The 16332-nt window shown below is 51.9% G+C and overlaps 2 protein-coding genes across 4 annotated transcripts in view; one reads left to right on the top strand and one right to left on the bottom strand.

Moving 5' to 3' along the window:
• LOC118774031 (collagen alpha-6(IV) chain-like) overlaps nucleotides 1-2473 on the top strand; it is a 58209-nt gene extending 55736 nt beyond the window's left edge. For both annotated transcript variants that reach the window (XM_036523129.1, XM_036523130.1), the window contains 3 exons: nucleotides 1033-1224; nucleotides 1323-1609; nucleotides 2188-2473. In XM_036523129.1, the coding sequence (XP_036379022.1) occupies nucleotides 1033-1224; nucleotides 1323-1609; nucleotides 2188-2448 (740 nt within the window). In that variant the 3' untranslated portion in view covers nucleotides 2449-2473. The remainder of the gene's footprint in view (nucleotides 1-1032; nucleotides 1225-1322; nucleotides 1610-2187) is intronic.
• A 2369-nt stretch (nucleotides 2474-4842) lies between these two features.
• Nucleotides 4843-15745, bottom strand: atg4a (autophagy related 4A, cysteine peptidase). Of its 2 annotated transcripts, none has more exons than XM_036524493.1 (13): nucleotides 15719-15745; nucleotides 13864-13974; nucleotides 12947-13018; nucleotides 10960-11058; nucleotides 10491-10592; nucleotides 9573-9645; nucleotides 8863-8942; nucleotides 8171-8397; nucleotides 7028-7106; nucleotides 6799-6944; nucleotides 6240-6296; nucleotides 5899-6010; nucleotides 4843-5531 (listed from the first exon to the last, which is right to left on the bottom strand). In XM_036524493.1, the coding sequence occupies exons 1-13, from the start codon at nucleotides 15726-15728 to the stop codon at nucleotides 5467-5469; spliced, it is 1233 nt and encodes a 410-aa protein (XP_036380386.1). In that variant the 5' UTR covers nucleotides 15729-15745; the 3' UTR covers nucleotides 4843-5466. The 2 variants fall into 2 exon arrangements, with proteins under 2 accessions (XP_036380386.1, XP_036380387.1); XM_036524494.1 differs by having other exon boundaries at nucleotides 13864-13926; nucleotides 15719-15730.
• Between the last annotated feature and the right edge of the window lie 587 nt (nucleotides 15746-16332).

The following is a 16332-nucleotide window of genomic DNA, read 5'->3' on the forward strand; positions in this document are numbered from 1 at the left end:
TGAGCAGATGAGTGGATGGGTGGATGAGTGGATGGGTGGATGAGTGGATGAGCGGATGAGTGGATGAATGGAAGAGTGGATGAATGGATGAGTGGATGGGTGGATGAGTGGATGAGTGAATGAGTGGATGGGTGGATGGTTGGATGGGTGGATGAGTGGATGAGTGGATGGGTGGATGGTTGGATGGGTGGATGAGTGGATGAGTGGATGGGTGGATGGTTGGATGGGTGGATGAGTGGATGAGCGGATGAGAGGATGGTTGGATGGGTGGATGAGTGGATGAGCGGATGAGAGGATGAGTGGATAGGTGGATGGACAAATGACTGTGTGTTTAGTGTTTCAGTGGTCTGAAAGTGCAGTACACTTGCACGGTGCAAATGCTACAGCAATGTTCTGCCCTTCAGTTTCTGCTGTTAGAGGTGACCAGGGAGCAAAGCCAGATTTTAGATGCAGACATGCAGACCATGTGTTTGGTGGTGTTTGAAGTGAAAGAGGCCAGGAACAGCTCTTGGCTGTAAGTGCTAAAGATCTTTTGTAATTCCAGTGAGTTTGTTTAAAGTCTGATCCAAAACAGGGCATCTGTTCAGTTTCAGAGAAGAGTCTCCTCCGGCTTCTTCCTGTTTGTTCCAGACGGAGGGCTGCTGCTGCCAGCTTTACATTACATGCTGCCTAGCAGACACTCTTTTCCAGACACACTCCCACAGTTCACAGTTTTCACATTATCCACTCATACAGCTGGACATTTCCTAGGGCGTTTTGAGTTAAGGGCTTTTCCTAAGTGTATAAGAACCTTCAAACCGCCAGCTGTTTGGTTAGGAGCCCTGCTCTACCCCGCTGTCCCACGGGGCAGTGGGCTAGCGGCACGCTAACACCACTTCAGGCTCATGGCAGAGAGGGTGACCAGGTGACAGAGCTGGAGCAGCCAGGTGTGATGGGAGGAGGGAGGGGCAGGGGGTGAGTCACAGCACTGAGCCGCACACCACAGGGCAACGGGCGCGACTGCTTCAGCTGGTCTCTCTCTCTCTCCTGCAGGGCCTCCTGGTAAGCAGGGCCCCCCCGGCCCCCCCGGCTACACCGCGCGGGGCGTCAGCATCGGCTACACCCTGGTGAAGCACAGCCAGAGCACAGCGGTGCCAGCCTGCCCACAGGGCATGGCTCAGCTGTGGGAGGGGTACAGCCTGCTGTACGTGGAGGGCCAGGAGAAGGCCCACAGCCAGGACCTGGGTGAGCCGCAGGGGACGTGCGTGCGTGGGCCGCAGATGCATGCTGGGAAGGTGGGGTGTGTTGGCTGAGCTCCTGTCTGTCCCCCCTCCCTCCCGCAGGTATGGCGGGGTCCTGTCTGCCCCGGTTCAGCACCATGCCCTTCCTCTACTGCAACGCCGACCAGGTCTGCTACTACGCCAGCCGCAACGACAAGTCCTTCTGGCTGTCCACCACCGCTCCCATTCCCATGATGCCTGTGGCGGACCTCCAGATCGGCCAGTACATCAGCCGCTGCTCTGTGTGCGAGGCCCCCTCCCCCGCCGTGGCCGTGCACAGCCAGGACCTCTCCATCCCGCCCTGCCCCCCTGGCTGGAGGAGCCTCTGGATCGGCTACTCCTTCCTCATGGTAAGAGTTTGCTACTGATTGGCTGCTCCTTTCTCATGTTGAGACCTGCTCTGCTGCTGATTGGCCCCCCCCTTTCTCATGTTGAGACCTGCTCTGCTGCTGATTGGCCCCTCCTTTCTCATGTTGAGACCTGCTCTGCTGCTGATTGGCCCCCCCCTTTCTCATGTTGAGACCTGCTCTGCTGCTGATTGGCCCCTCCTTTCTCATGTTGAGACCTGCTCTGCTGCTGATTGGCCCCCCCTTTCTCATGTTGAGACCTGCTCTGCTGCTGATTGGCCCCTCCTTTCTCATGTTGAGACCTGCTCTGCTGCTGATTGGCCCCTCCTTTCTCATGTTGAGACCTGCTCTGCTACAGCGCAGAGCTTTAGTGTCCAGCACAGTGAGGGCTATAGAGCCCAGAGCAGCAGTGAATCTCAGGATGGGGAAGAGGAATTCCTGTATCTTCCATCCTCTGTTCTCTGTGCTGCTGTATTGTTTTGGTGGGGCGGTGTTGTGTTCTGATTTGTTGGATCCTGAGACTTTCTCTGATGACCCTGAATCTGGCTGTGTTTTGCCTTGTGACCTTTGACCCCGTGCAGCACACAGTGGCTGGAGCAGAGGGTGGCGGTCAGTCCCTGGTCTCCCCGGGGTCCTGTCTGGAGGACTTCCGCTCCACACCCTTCATCGAGTGCAACGGCGCCCAGGGCACCTGCCACTACTTCGCCAACAAGTACAGCTACTGGCTGACGAGCGTGGAGCCCAGCCGCGAGTTCCTGGGGTCCCCGGGCCAGGAGACGCTGAAGGCCGGTCAGCAGCTGTCCCGCATCAGCCGCTGCCAGGTCTGCATGAAAAACATGTAGCTGCGCAGCCGCATGCGCAGACGCAGCCGCATGCGCAGACGCAGCCGCTGAGACTGACCCACAGCAGCTGGTCCGGCAGGGAGCTCCTCCTTTATTCACAGAAGTAACGAGTGGCAAAATAAGCCTGCAGTCGCTGGCTGCCCCCCCGGGTGCTGAGAGGTGGGGGGCTCTTTCTCTAGGTTTGATGGCTTTGTATTCAGTGTAGGTAGGTGGAGGGGGGGTCTAATTCTTACTGGTAAGGTGCTAACTTTTTTTTGGTTTATACATACAGTATGTATGTTTTGTCTTAATAATTTATGGCTACCTTGGAGAGTCCACCAAACTATTATTTGAATTAGCACTGATCTGTTAATGTACAGTTTATATACAATATAATAATTCTGTAGTAATAATAATTATACTATTTGTCACAGAAACCACAGTCATTTCATCATGAGAATTTCAAAGGTCTGCTGTTAACTGGGCTTGGTGTTTTTGGTATGACTGAATGTCACTTGGAGATGTCGTAAGACCATTTTGTTTTTATTTGGTTTGAATTGCCCAGTTAGGTGCTTTCTGGACCCGCAGAGGGATTAAAACCTAAAACTGTTTTCTTCTAAAAACAGCATGTCTTTTATCATGACTTGATTAAGGTTTGAACAGGCCCACCACCGTATGCAGTGTGTTGCAGTTGAGGATCCAGAGCTCGTAAGTGTGTGTGAAGTTTTATTTCCTGCTCAAAGAGAGTGGTGTGTGTGAATCGCACCACTGGCTGCAGGGAGAGATCCACAGCCATCAGAGGCAAACTGACCCCGCTGTTCCTCTGAGGAGCACCGAGTCACACTGCGTATTAGAGCCTCAACAGAACCATAATCTCCTCTTTCCGGAATCCAAGAGAACCTGTCGGAATTAAGGATGCAGAAAGGTCCATCAGTCCCCCAGCACTCAGTCATTCTCTACAAGCTTTCTGGGTTTCGCTGTCCTGCTTCCCGCAAAAAAAAACAGGGTGTGGAAAGTCGCACAGGCACACACGCTCACACACACACACACAAGCGCGGAGCCGTGCTCTTAAAGTGTGCTTGGGAGACAAACTATCATCCACACATGTATGAGTGAGAATCTAAGCCTGGCCTCCAGGTGCTTCCTCCACACTGTGTCCTGCTGCATGCAGGTGGGGCTCCCGTGAGCTGTTCTGAGATCAGTCAGAGACAGCACACACAGCGTCTCACCGGCCCTTTCTCCTGTGGTAGCCCTCCGTGCACAGCTCACGTTGTTTTTAATGTTTTACATGTCTGTGATTGTTTAGATACCTTTACTACACCGTGTCCCCTCCTGAAAACCACAGCAATAAAGGAGTCAGAGAGAAACTGGAGGGGACGTGATGTGTACTTAAATACATTTCTACTTTTTTATTGCACAAATTATAAGATTACTTTTTAGAAAACATGTTTTTTGTAATTTGTAATCCAATTCTATTTTTATGACCAGTAAAGAATATATATATATATACATATAAATACATGTGTATTGCCAGAGGAAAACATTGATGTGGGGTATTTTTGTAACTTTATCTTGTGCTGTACAGTTCTATGTCATGAGGAAAAAAATTAAAAATTTAATTTGATTAAATTTGTACCCAAGCTGTCCCTTGTGTACCTGTTTGTTGTTTACCTGTCCTTGAGACAGCTGCTTCTCACCGTTTTTCTGTATGCATGTCACCATGGAAACAGCTGGATCACTGCATGCATGTCAGTGTGTGGTGCTGGCCCACCGAGAGACTTCCCAGAGTTTGATTCACTGCAGTAATACACTGTCACCATGCACTTCCTGCTGAATGTTTTAATCTCTACCAGCCCTGAGTGAAAACCATCAGGTATACAGGCCTACAGCAGAGAGAGACTGCAGAGGTGTGCATTTCAGCGCACAGCAGAGAGATACTGCAGAGGTGTGCATTTCAGCGCACAGCAGAGAGAGGCTGCAGAGATGCATTTCAGCGCACAGCAGAGAGAGGCTGCAGAGGTGTGCATTTCAGCGCACAGCAGAGAGAGACTGCAGAGGTGTGCATTTCAGCGCACAGCAGAGAGAGACTGCAGTGGTGTGCATTTCAGCGCACAGCAGAGAGCGACTGCAGAGATGCATTTCAGCGCACAGCAGAGAGATACTGCAGAGGTGTGCATTTCAGCGCACAGCAGAGAGAGACTGCAGAGGTGTGCATTTCAGCGCACAGCACCTGTGGCAGCACCTGTGGCATTCTCAGTGCAGGTGCACATACCTTTGGCCCGTTCCTTCAGAGCAGCAGCATTGGCTCTGTAAGCCGGACGACTGGAGGGACTGATTGCTGCACGCAGACAGGAAGCTGTTTGTCTCTCAACCCTTGAATGAAGTAAGATCTTCAAATATCTTTATTGACTGGCTTATTTACATAGGCCTGCAGGGCAGATAGATACTGCTCTACCCTTCAGGTAACTAGAGAAAACCTTAACATAACCATTCAAGAACATATAAATATATCTTAAAATGAGGCACTTTCATACACAAGTTGTCCTGTTTTTTTAACACTGAAAAGTTGTCTGCATATTTCTGTCTCCTGGTGGCAGGAAGTAGTGTAGGGTCCGTGAGGTGATGGCTTTAGCAGAGAAACGATGGTCACACCCGTCCTCCTCACAGTGAAGTCGCTCCGCTGCAGTGTGACTCAGCACTGAAGAGGCCTTTTCAGGCCCATCGTTCACACAAGCCTTCCCGTGGGCCTGCAGTAGACACTCCCATCCTCTAGGGGGAGCCGGATCCTTGGCGTTTCCTGTACGCCGGAGCAAAGCAAGTCCATGCAAACTCTCCTTTCCTCTCCTCCCTCAGTCTTGTGTTGGAGTCCACGTTTTTCATGTATGTCCTAAGCGTGCGTGTGAGTTTTTTGCGCACTGGTAACAGGGCTGTGCTCAGTGTTTGTGTGGTCAGAGGCACTTCTGCTGCGGGGAGTGTGATCAGTCAGGGCCGGAGAAACCCGCTGCTCGTCATCCGAGAGACCACGCCCACCAAGGCTGCTCACACGTTAAGAATCTCAAACTCTTCTTCTGATTCAAACAGCTTGTCGGTCGATTCAATGAACTCTGTTTCAAAAGAAAAAAAACAAACTTGAGCTGGTCTCTCTGTTGATAGACTGCATTTATTTGGCATTTTCTCAAAACACTGGAGGAACTGTGAAAATGTCAACACTATCATTAGTTTGCAGCACTTCACATGCCATAAAAATCAACTGAGATCTCCTCATAGGAAAACAGGAGTAGGGTTTCATAAATAACTCCCACTACCAACTCTGAGGTTTTTTACTCTGAACTTTCTTTGCTCCTAAGTGTGCATTTAGGAGATTTAGGAGTGATTCTCAGATGCCTTATGAATACCAGCCCTGGAACCGTTCCCCGCTCCGCCCACTGTGCCAGCACTGAGGCAGAAGATTTCGGGGCTCGGGGTTCTTACCTGCCCCTGTGGTCTGCACCTCAGGTTTGGTGGGCGGGACAAAGGGAGGCCAATGGGAGGGGTGTTTCTCCACCAGCTCGAACATGCGCAAGTTCCTCTTCTTCAGGATCTCCTGCATAGACAGACACCAGGGAATGCCACTGATTCCAGGCCTGTACACTGTTTCATGGCTCTCAGAAGACATACACAGCCAACACTCACCACCTGACTCCAGATCTGTGCAACGTTTCATCATTCTCAGCAGATACACACAGCCTAAGCTCACTAGCAGATCCCAGATCTGTACAGTTCCCTTGTTCTCCGCAGACGCACAGCCTACATTCAGTGGCATCACGTCCTACCTGCTGTACCAGACTGCACCAGCTGTCAAAGTCCTCCTCGTTCTTACAGAAGAAGCCCTGGATTGAACACAAAAAAGACACACTGATCATTATTATATTTGCATCTAACAGTCACACTGATCTTTATGGTGCGTGGATCAAATGGGCTCACTGATCTTTATGGTGTGTGGATCAAATGGGCTCACTGATCTTTATGGTGCGTGGATCAAATGGGCTCACTGATCTTTATGGTGTGTGGATCAAATGGGCTCACTGATCTTTATGGTGCGTGGATCAAATGGGCTCACTGATCTTTATGGTGCGTGGATCAAATGGGCTCACTGATCTTTACGGTGCGTGGATCAAATGGGCTCACTGATCTTTATGGTGCGTGGATCAAATGGGCTCACTGATCTTTACGGTGCGTGGATCAAATGGGCTCACTGATCTTTATGGCGTGTGGATCTCTACAGTGAGTGCAGACAGTCAGACGATTGAACGGTCAGTTGATCTGCACGGCGCTGTAACGCCCTGTGTAGCTGGTGGGCGTGTCTGATGGCACAGGGGGCGTGGCTCTCACCAGCGCCACTGAGGGGTCCAGGCTCATGGCCTTCATGCGCCGCGGGCTGCGCTGGCAGTGGTAGCTCTGGTCGTCCACGGCAACGCCAGGCTCCGCCTCCACGGCTGACTGCGTGGTGTGGGGGTCCAGGTAGATGAGCTCGTCACCTGTGGGGGGAGCAGGGGGCAGTGAGCGCACAGGTGTGGCGCCGGAACTCACTCTCCTGCAGGAGCACGCAGCGCTGACTCACCGATGAATCCGATGAAGTAGTAGGCCAGGTTGGGCTTCCCTCCCAGCACCCCCAGCGACTGCGGCATCTTAAAGCACTCCTACAGAGGCAAAGCAGAGCGCTGCGTCAGCACGCTTACAGAACGCGCTGCGTCAGCACGCTTACAGAACGCGCTGCGTCAGCACGCTTACGGAACGCGCTGCGTCAGAACGCTTACGGAACGCGCTGCGTCAGAACGCGCTGCGTCAGAACGCGCTGCGTCAGCACGCTTACATAACGCGCTTTGTCAGAACGCACTGCGTCAGCACGCTTACGGAACGCTTACAGAACGCGCTGCGTCAGCACGCTTACAGAACGCTTACAGAACGCGCTGCGTCAGCACGCTTACAGAACGCTTACGGAACGCGCTGCGTCAGCACGCTTACGGAACGCGCTGCGTCAGCACGCTTACGGAACGCGCTGCGTCAGCACGCTTACAGAACGCGCTGCGTCAGCACGCTTACAGAACGCGCTGCGTCAGAACGCTTACGGAACGCGCTGCGTCAGCACGCACTGCGTCAGCACGCTTACGGAACGCTTACGGAACGCTTACGGAACGCGCTGCGTCAGCACGCACTGCGTCAGCACGCTTACGGAACGCTTACAGAACGCTTACAGAACGCGCTGCGTCAGCACGCTTACGGAACGCGCTGCGTCAGAACACTTACAGAACGCGCTGCGTCAGCACACTTACAGAACGCACTGCGTCAGCACGCTTACGGAACGCTTACAGAACGCGCTGCGTCAGCACGCTTACAGAACGCGCTGCGTCAGCACGCTTACGGAACGCTTACAGAACGCTTACGGAGCGCTTACGGAGCGCTTACGGAACACATACGGTTGTTGCTGTAGTGTTCAGCAAGGCATTCACTGGTATTGCTCCAGTGCAACATCCACTTTAAACACAGATACCATGCAGGGGTAAACTGGCTTTAATAGTGTCAGGCCAAAAAGATGACTTTCAATTCCTCATACCTACAGTAGAGCCTGAGCCCAGCCATAAACAAATATCACATTACATTCATTATAAAACTGTTAGCTAATGGTGATGACAATCATTTTTTTGAAACTGATAAGAGTTACTGAGGAACAGTGCCAGGGCATGTCAGGCTTTTGGTTCCTTGCCTTGAGGGCCTGGATGTAGACGGGGTTGATGTGGTTTATTCCCATTCGGAGAGGTATGATCAACAGCAGGGGTCTCCACTCTGAGTGGGAGGGGGGACAGGACGTCGCACAGTTCCCGGGGGGGTGAGAGCTTCCTGTCTTCGCTGAGTCCGTGGTGCTCGATGACTCTGCCCTCCCGCATGCGCTCGGTCTCGGCCTGCCCCGGCTCGGCTGACGGCACAGCTTTTCTAGGAGAGAGGTCAAAGGTCAGGTCTGCAGGAATGTCGGGTACATGGCAGATGGCAGACAGAGGCGACAGGCCATACAGCAGCCCTGCACCCAGAGGACTGCGGGATTGATCGCTGGATGGGACGTAGCTACTGCTCCTCTGAGCAAGCTACCAAACTGTACTTCTGCGGGGCTTGTCCAAGCACTTCTGTGTATTTCAATTTCATTATAAATGGACTGCGATCTTATTTAAGCCTATAAGACACAGGACGTTTTCTTCTCCTATTTTACATGTATAGTTTGTTATTGCTGGCAGTTCCTCACAGTGGTGTTTTAACTGCTCAGCAGAGTCGCATCATTCTCTGATGCCGAAAGGATCTTTAATCCTCATCTTTACACGTCTATAACAGCATAGTGTGGCTGTTTTCTGGCCGTGGATTCTGGGTGCTTGTTGAAGCATAGATGTTTGCGACTGAGACACTCACTGATATCCTCCATCACCACTGTGTTGTCCATTGACACATACACCTCCAGGGAGTTCCAGTCGTCAAACAGGGCCAGTTTCCTGGGGCGGAGGGGAAAATGGTGACTTAGCACAGCAGCGTGGTTACTGTACAAACACACTCCTCAGCTGCGTCCTCCACGAGGGTCCTATCTCACTCTGCGTTTCCACTCAGGCCAAAAGCAAGGGTTCAATGTTTGAAAAAGCAGACTCTACAATCTCACTGACACTGAGACAGACAGAGGCTGACACAGACGGAGACAGGAGCACTGACACCGAGACAGACAGAGGCTGAGACAGACGGAGACAGGAGCACTGACACTGAGACAGACAGAGGCTGAGACAGACGGAGACAGGAGCACTGACACTGAGACAGACAGAGACTGAGACAGACGGAGACAGGAGCACTGACACTGAGACAGACGGAGACAGGAGCACTGACACTGAGACAGAGACTGAGACAGACGGAGACAGGAGCACTGACACCGAGACAGACGGAGACAGGAGCACTGACACTGAGACAGACAGAGACTGAGACAGACAGAGACTGAGACAGACGGAGACAGGAGCACTGACACTGAGACAGACAGAGGCTGAGGCAGACAGAGACAGGAGCACTGACACTGAGACAGACAGAGGCTGAGACAGACAGAGACAGGAGCACTGACACTGAGACAGAATGAAGCTGCTTACTTGAGCACTTGGGCGACTGTGTTCGGACCGTACCACTCCCCGACCGACTTCCCCTCGCCCACCCCCATCTGAGCTGCAGGGAGACACAAGCAGAGCGTCAGACCCCCCGTACCCGCTCTCTGAGACACGCTGTATCCCCCCCCCCCCCCCGTACCCGCTCTCTGAGACGTGCTGTATCCCCCCCCACCACCCGTACCCGCTCTCTGAGACGCGCTGTATCCCCCCCTCGTACCCGCTCTCTGAGACGCGCTGTATCCCCCCCTCGTACCCGCTCTCTGAGACGCGCTGTATCCCCCCCTCGTACCCGCTCTCTGAGACACGCTGTATCCCCCCCCACCACCCGTACCCGCTCTCTGAGATACGCTGTATCCCCCCCCCGGGGACCCGCTCTCTGAGACGCGCTGTATCCCCCCCTCGTACCCGCTCTCTGAGACGCGCTGTATCCCCCCCCACCACCCGTACCCGCTCTCTGAGACGTGCTGTATCCCCCCCCACCACCCGTACCCGCTCTCTGAGACGCGCTGAATTCCCCCCCCCGTATCCGCTCTCTGAGACGTGCTGTATCCCCCCCCCACCACCCGTACCCGCTCTCTGAGACGTGCTGTATCCCCCCCTCGTACCCGCTCTCTGAGACGTGCTGTATCCCCCCCCCACCACCCGTACCCGCTCTCTGAGACGCGCTGTATCCCCCCCTCGTACCCGCTCTCTGAGACGTGCTGAATTCCCCCCCTCGTACCCACTCTCTGAGACGTGCTGTATCCCCCCCCCGTATCCGCTCTCTGAGATACGCTGTACCCCCCCCCCGGGGACCCGCTCTCTGAGACGCGCTGTATCCCCCCTCCCCCAGGGACCCGCTCTCTGAGACGTGCTGTATCCCCCCCCCCCCCCCCCCATCCCGCCCGGGCGGCGGCCGCTCACCCATCTGGTGGATGGAGTAGCAGCTGTCCTTCCTGTCCAGGAAGCACTGCAGGATCCGTTGGTACTCCTGTGGTGGGCGTCTCTCCTTCTCCCAACGCCAGTCTGCCCCCGCCCCAGGAGGAGACAGAGAGTCAGAGTCACACAGCCTCCCCATGTTTAATTTCCTGTACTTCATAACACAGGGTGACTGCCTTTATTTTCCTTTATTTTTCCTGTACTTCATAACACAGTGTGACTGCGTTGTTTATTTTTCCTGTACTTCATAACACGGTGTGACTGCGTTGTTTATTTTCCTGTACTTGATAACACAGTGTGACTGTGTTGTCCATTACTTTGGCTCATGTCTGTCTTTCCAGTGCTGGTAATGCACTCCACAGCACCAGCAACAATCAGCACTATACATTTTATTCATTCAGTGCACATCTCCCACCTGCAGTGCTCCCCCGACCCGCGTGGGACGCCCTCTCACCTCGGCCCAGATGCCAGCACACCAGGGCTTGCGCCAGGATCATCTGTCCACAGCGGAGCATGCAGCCCCAGCCTGCGTCCGACGAGGGCCCCGTTCCCCCTGGGGCCAGAGACACACAGAGCACAGCTGAGTCACAGCACGCCTGAATCACAGCGCTCCTGAGTCACAGCGCACTTGAATCACAGCACACCTGAGTCACAGCGCGCCTGAGTCACAGCGCGCCTGAGTCACAGCGCACCTGAATCACAGCACACCTGAGTCACAGCGCGCCTGAATCACAGCGCGCCTGAGTCACAGCGCGCCTGAGTCACAGCGCGCCTGAGTCACAGCGCACCTGAATCACAGCGCGCCTGAGTCACAGCGCACCTGAATCACAGCGCGCCTGAGTCACAGCGCGCCTGAGTCACACCGCGCCTGAATCACAGCGCGCCTGAGTCACACCGCGCCTGAGTCACAGCGCGCCTGAGTCACAGCGCGCCTGAGTCACAGCGCGCCTGAGTCACAGCGCACCTGAGTCACAGCGCACCTGAATCACAGCGCGCCTGAGTCACAGCACCTGAGTCACAGCGCGCCTGAGTCACAGCGCGCCTGAGTCACAGCGCGCCTGAGTCACAGCGCCTGAGTCACAGCGCCTGAGTCACAGCACACACCTCACACACAGCGAACAGCTCAGGCATCGAGCACACACACAGGCCTCCGATGAGAGCTTTGGGGATATGATGTTCACCTTCCTGCCTGTAATGTCATGGAGGGATGTGTGTGTGTGTGCGTGTGTGTGTGTGTGTGTGTGTGTGTGTGTGTGTGTGAGAGTGTGTGTGTGGGTGTGTGTGTGAGAGTGTGTGCGTGCGTGTGTGTGCGTGTGTGCGTGCGTGTGTGTGTGAGAGTGTGTGCGTGCGTGTGTGCGTGTGTGTGTGAGAGTGTGTGTGTTTGTGCGTGTGTGTGAGTGTGTGCGTGCGTGCGTGCGTGTGTGTGTGTGTGTGCGTGTGTGTGTGTGTGAGAGTGTGTGCGTGCGTGTGTGTGCGTGTGTGTGTGCGTGTGCGTGTGTGTGTGTGAGTGTGTGTGTTTGTGCGTGTGTGCGTGCGTGTGTGTGAGTGTGTGCGTGCGTGCGTGCGTGTGTGTGTGTGTGTGCGTGTGTGTGTGTGTGAGAGTGTGTGCGTGCGTGTGTGTGCGTGTGTGCGTGTGTGTGTGAGAGTGTGTGTGAGAGTGTGTGTGTGCGTGTGTGTGTGTGTGTGTGAGAGTGTGTGTGTTTGTGCGTGTGTGTGTGTGTGTGCGTGTGTGTGTGCGTGCGTGTGTGTGCATGTGTGCGTGCGTGTGTGCGTGCGTGTGTGTGTGAGAGTGTGTGCGTGCGTGTGTGCGTGTGTGTGTGAGAGTGTGTGTGTTTGTGCGTGTGTGCGTGCGTGTGTGTGAGTGTGTGCGTGTGTGCGTGTGAGTGAGTGTGTGCGTGCGTGCGTGCGTGTGTGTGTGTGCGTGTGTGTGTGTGAGAGTGTGTGCGTGCGTGTGTGTGCATGTGTGCGTGCGTGTGTGCGTGCGTGTGTGTGTGAGAGTGTGTGCGTGCGTGTGTGCGTGTGTGTGTGAGAGTGTGTGTGTTTGTGCGTGTGTGCGTGCGTGTGTGTGAGTGTGTGCGTGCGTGCGTGTGTGTGTGTGTGTGCATGCGTGTGCGTGCGTGCGTGTGTGTGTGTGTGTGAGAGTGTGTGTGTTTGTGCGTGCGTGCGTGCGCGTGCGCGTGCGCGTGCGTGTGAGTGTGTGCGTGCGTGCGTGTGTGTGCGTGCGTGTGTGTGTGTGCGTGCGTGCGTGCGCGTGCGCGTGCGTGTGAGTGTGTGCGTGCGTGCGTGTGTGTGCGTGCGTGTGAGTGTGTGCGTGCGTGCGTGTGCGTGCGTGCGTGCGTGTGTGTTTTGACAGCAGAAACTCTGTGCTCATAGGCCAGAGGAGTACACATCAAGCACACATCTCAGCACAGGTACAGTCACTTTATTCCTGCTTCACTTACCGATGGGGGAGAATTTCTTTCTGTACGTGAACCACAGTCGCGAGCGGACGTCGGCCAGCAGTTCCGATTTCTCTGCGGACACAACATTAAAGCGTCGCTTTGCTGAATGGCCCATGCCAACACCACACTATAAGGCTTTCGCTGCTAACCTTCCACACACCCTGTTTCCACAGTGATTACGACAACTACCACACCCCTCTAATACAAAAGTATACAAAAAAGACAATGTTTTCAGAATTGACCTCCTATTCCACATACCATCATCATCATTACCATCCATCACCATGACTACCACGGCCCATATGTGATGCTGAAACTACAGAGGTATCTGGTGCACGTGACTGTTCCCCTCCTCTCTTGTCGCCCCACACTGTTTCTCGCTGCGTGAATTTGCGTTGAGTGGGATGAGTCCGGGGCGGGGCGGGGCGGGGCAGGTCCACAAGGGCCCTGCTGCTGGCATTCTCAGCCCAGACAACACGACAGAAAGCAGGCTGGGCCTCCTGCAGGCTGGGCCTCCTGCAGGCTGGGCCTCCTGCAGGCTGGGCAGTGTGGAAGACACCGCTCAGCATGGTGGAATGTGACCCAGGCAAAACTTCCTACTGTTCATGAGGTGAGTCATGCATGTGTTTAAGATGAAAAACCAGTCAGTCCAGCCCAGTGGCACTGCACTCCTGCCTCTCACACACCTACACCACAGAGCAGGGGCCTGCTGACCACACCTACTCCTCCGATCCGCTCTGCCTTCACTGCGTTTTTCACCATAATCACCATCAACACCATCAACACCATCATCATCATCATCACAATCAAGATCATCCGAACAGATTGAATCTGCCAGTGAGCCGCAACGCACTGTCCCAGAACTAACCCATCTGTGTTGGGGTGCACACTGGGATACAACAGGGTGATGAGGGTACCTGTTTTGACATTGTAGCGTTCCCCTAAAATCCACACGGGCTCTTCTGTGTCAGGCAGGTCTTCTAGAAACTCAGAGAACACGTTGATCTGGTTTTCATACTTGGCTAAAACTAGAGCAGGACAGAGACGTTAGACACTGAGCGGGCAGTGTGCATTAACTGCTACACGGGCACAGAAAAGAACAGCACAGAACATCACTCAGCCGGAGGCTCTACTCTGAGCACTGTAAGTGCCACCAGTCTTTCATATGATGATAATATTTTTTTCAGTTATGAGGAGATGTATTTTGATGCTAACGTTGTGTTTTGCGGGTGTGCTCTGCTGGAGATGAGGCCTGAGCTGCTCTGTCTTCATGTGGCCACTAAATCTTTTGCTGTAGTTTTTGCAATGAAATAAGCTATTCTCAATTACACAATGAATGCCCAAATGTTCAGTTTTTCTCCCCTAGCAATACACTATTTACTAAATGACTATAGATCTTAGAATGGCTCATATATGTCTCCCCAAACCAAACATCTGACTAACTTCAGCCAATACTGTGTTACATGGAGTTAAAGCATAGTAGCAGGCTATCTGAATGATTCTATTAGCTAATGACCGTGTTAGCCTAAATACTTGATCTAACTTGACCAGCAACAGCATGCATCCAATCTTCATGACAACAGTTAAGACACATCTTTCCTGAAGAGTGCAGAACACCCTGCATCAGTTATAGGAGGAATGTTAATCCTCCACAAACGAGAAGTGACAACGTCACGAAAAGTGAAAAGTACACTTGGGAAATGAAACAAAGTAGCAACATGACATTACTTAAAAAATATAAATGGACAGGAACTTCCCTGAATAAGGACAAAGACACTCTAAACAGTGACTTAGTGCTTTTATACTGTAAATATATAAAGGCTGGCTACTCTGGTGTTCCATCCAACTAAGTTTTTCATAAAAGTGCTTTGATTTACTCTTGATAACACATAAAAGGTTGTGTAGATATTAATACACAGGCTTACTATGTGGCATAATTTGTCAAATTTAAAAATATCTATTATTGCCAATTTCAAAAATAGCATTCCATGTTTACTTGTATATTTTACAATAAATGCCTCATAACATTGGTTATATACATGACAGTACATTACAGATACATGATATACATTCATTCACACATGAGAAGGTGGAATATGACACAGTATTCTTATGTGGTTTTTAAAACATGCTTTTTATGCTCGGCTTCTTGTGAAATTCATACACTTACAGCCACAGTTAACTACACTTCCTGTAGGTATCAAAAATCTAATTTAGACTGATGGCAATCTACTAAGGGCACGACTGTGTCTGCTACATAGCTTGCTAACTACCTAGTTGCTAAGCACTCTAATATTTTGAACGTTCAGTTTGAACAGAACTGTTGTTGGTCCGTGCAAGGCAGCTAGCCGGCTAGCTAACATGGGTGGGTGACTTCTTCATGAATCATAGCTAGCCATCTAGCCAGCTAGCTTTCTGAGTTACATCGAAAATAAAGTGATGTGAGTATCCAAGACCACCAGTTAGGTAGCTACTCCCACATAACTAACTAATGAACTGATTACATTACACAATCAGAATCGGCAATCATATCTACAGCTTGTGATGAGCTAACCTCTAGCTGACAAGCTACACGGGCCAGCCGGGGGAACAATGCGAAAACTTGAAGCAGACTCCTGAATTTTTTCCGTGGCGACCTTACATCGAAGTAGACCTTCGGCAACTGTGTCACTGAACAACCTACCTAGTCAACACTACAAGGAATCGCCCTAGTTTCCTATATGACGGATTACAATCTATTAAAGTGTTTTTTGTTTTCTCGCTTTCTCTTACCTGCCTCCATCCTCCGGCTGTCATCGAGGTTTAAAGGCAAGGGATACAAACACAACGCGCTGCCTTCTGGGGAATGTAGTTTAGGAGCCCATGTTTACACAACCCCAAACAACGTATCCCAAAGGAAATACAAACTACATACGCTGCAATGCATTGTGGTCATTCAAGCATTTTCCTGCTATTGGAACAGCAGGAGGGATTGTGGATATTGTAGTTTTTACCCAGGTAGCCGTTTGCCAGTTAACCACCCTGCGATGAGTTAGGAAGAACTGATTATTATTATCATTATTATTATTATTATTATTGTTGTTGTTGTTGTTGTTGTTATTGGTAGAAGTAGTGGTATTTTGACCTGATGCTACTGTTATTTTTTGGAGGGTAGTCGGTTTTCATTCAATTTCAACTTCCTATTCAAGGAAATAATGTTATAAAAAATAAAATCTAAACCAAATACCATTTATGGAATCCGTTTCGAAACGTCCAGTTGTTCTGTAAGATGTGTAATAATATATTATATATAAATATACTACATAATATATTGTACTGATTATCCTTATGATTATTTTCGTTTGCCGAAACAGGATATTATTACACAGCTATAACGAATCGGACTG

Source organism: Megalops cyprinoides, chromosome 3 (genome assembly GCF_013368585.1).
Source record: "Megalops cyprinoides isolate fMegCyp1 chromosome 3, fMegCyp1.pri, whole genome shotgun sequence".
Lineage (NCBI taxonomy): Eukaryota > Metazoa > Chordata > Actinopteri > Elopiformes > Megalopidae > Megalops > Megalops cyprinoides.

Coding starts and splice junctions, on each gene's coding strand:
- atg4a (XM_036524493.1), bottom strand. Junction 7,107..8,170: donor TCTACATCCAGGCCCTCAAG/GCAAGGAACCAA, acceptor TTGCCTCTGTAG/GAGTGCTTTAAGATGCCGCA. Junction 5,532..5,898: donor GGTGCAGACCACAGGGGCAG/GTAAGAACCCCG, acceptor CTTTTGAAACAG/AGTTCATTGAATCGACCGAC.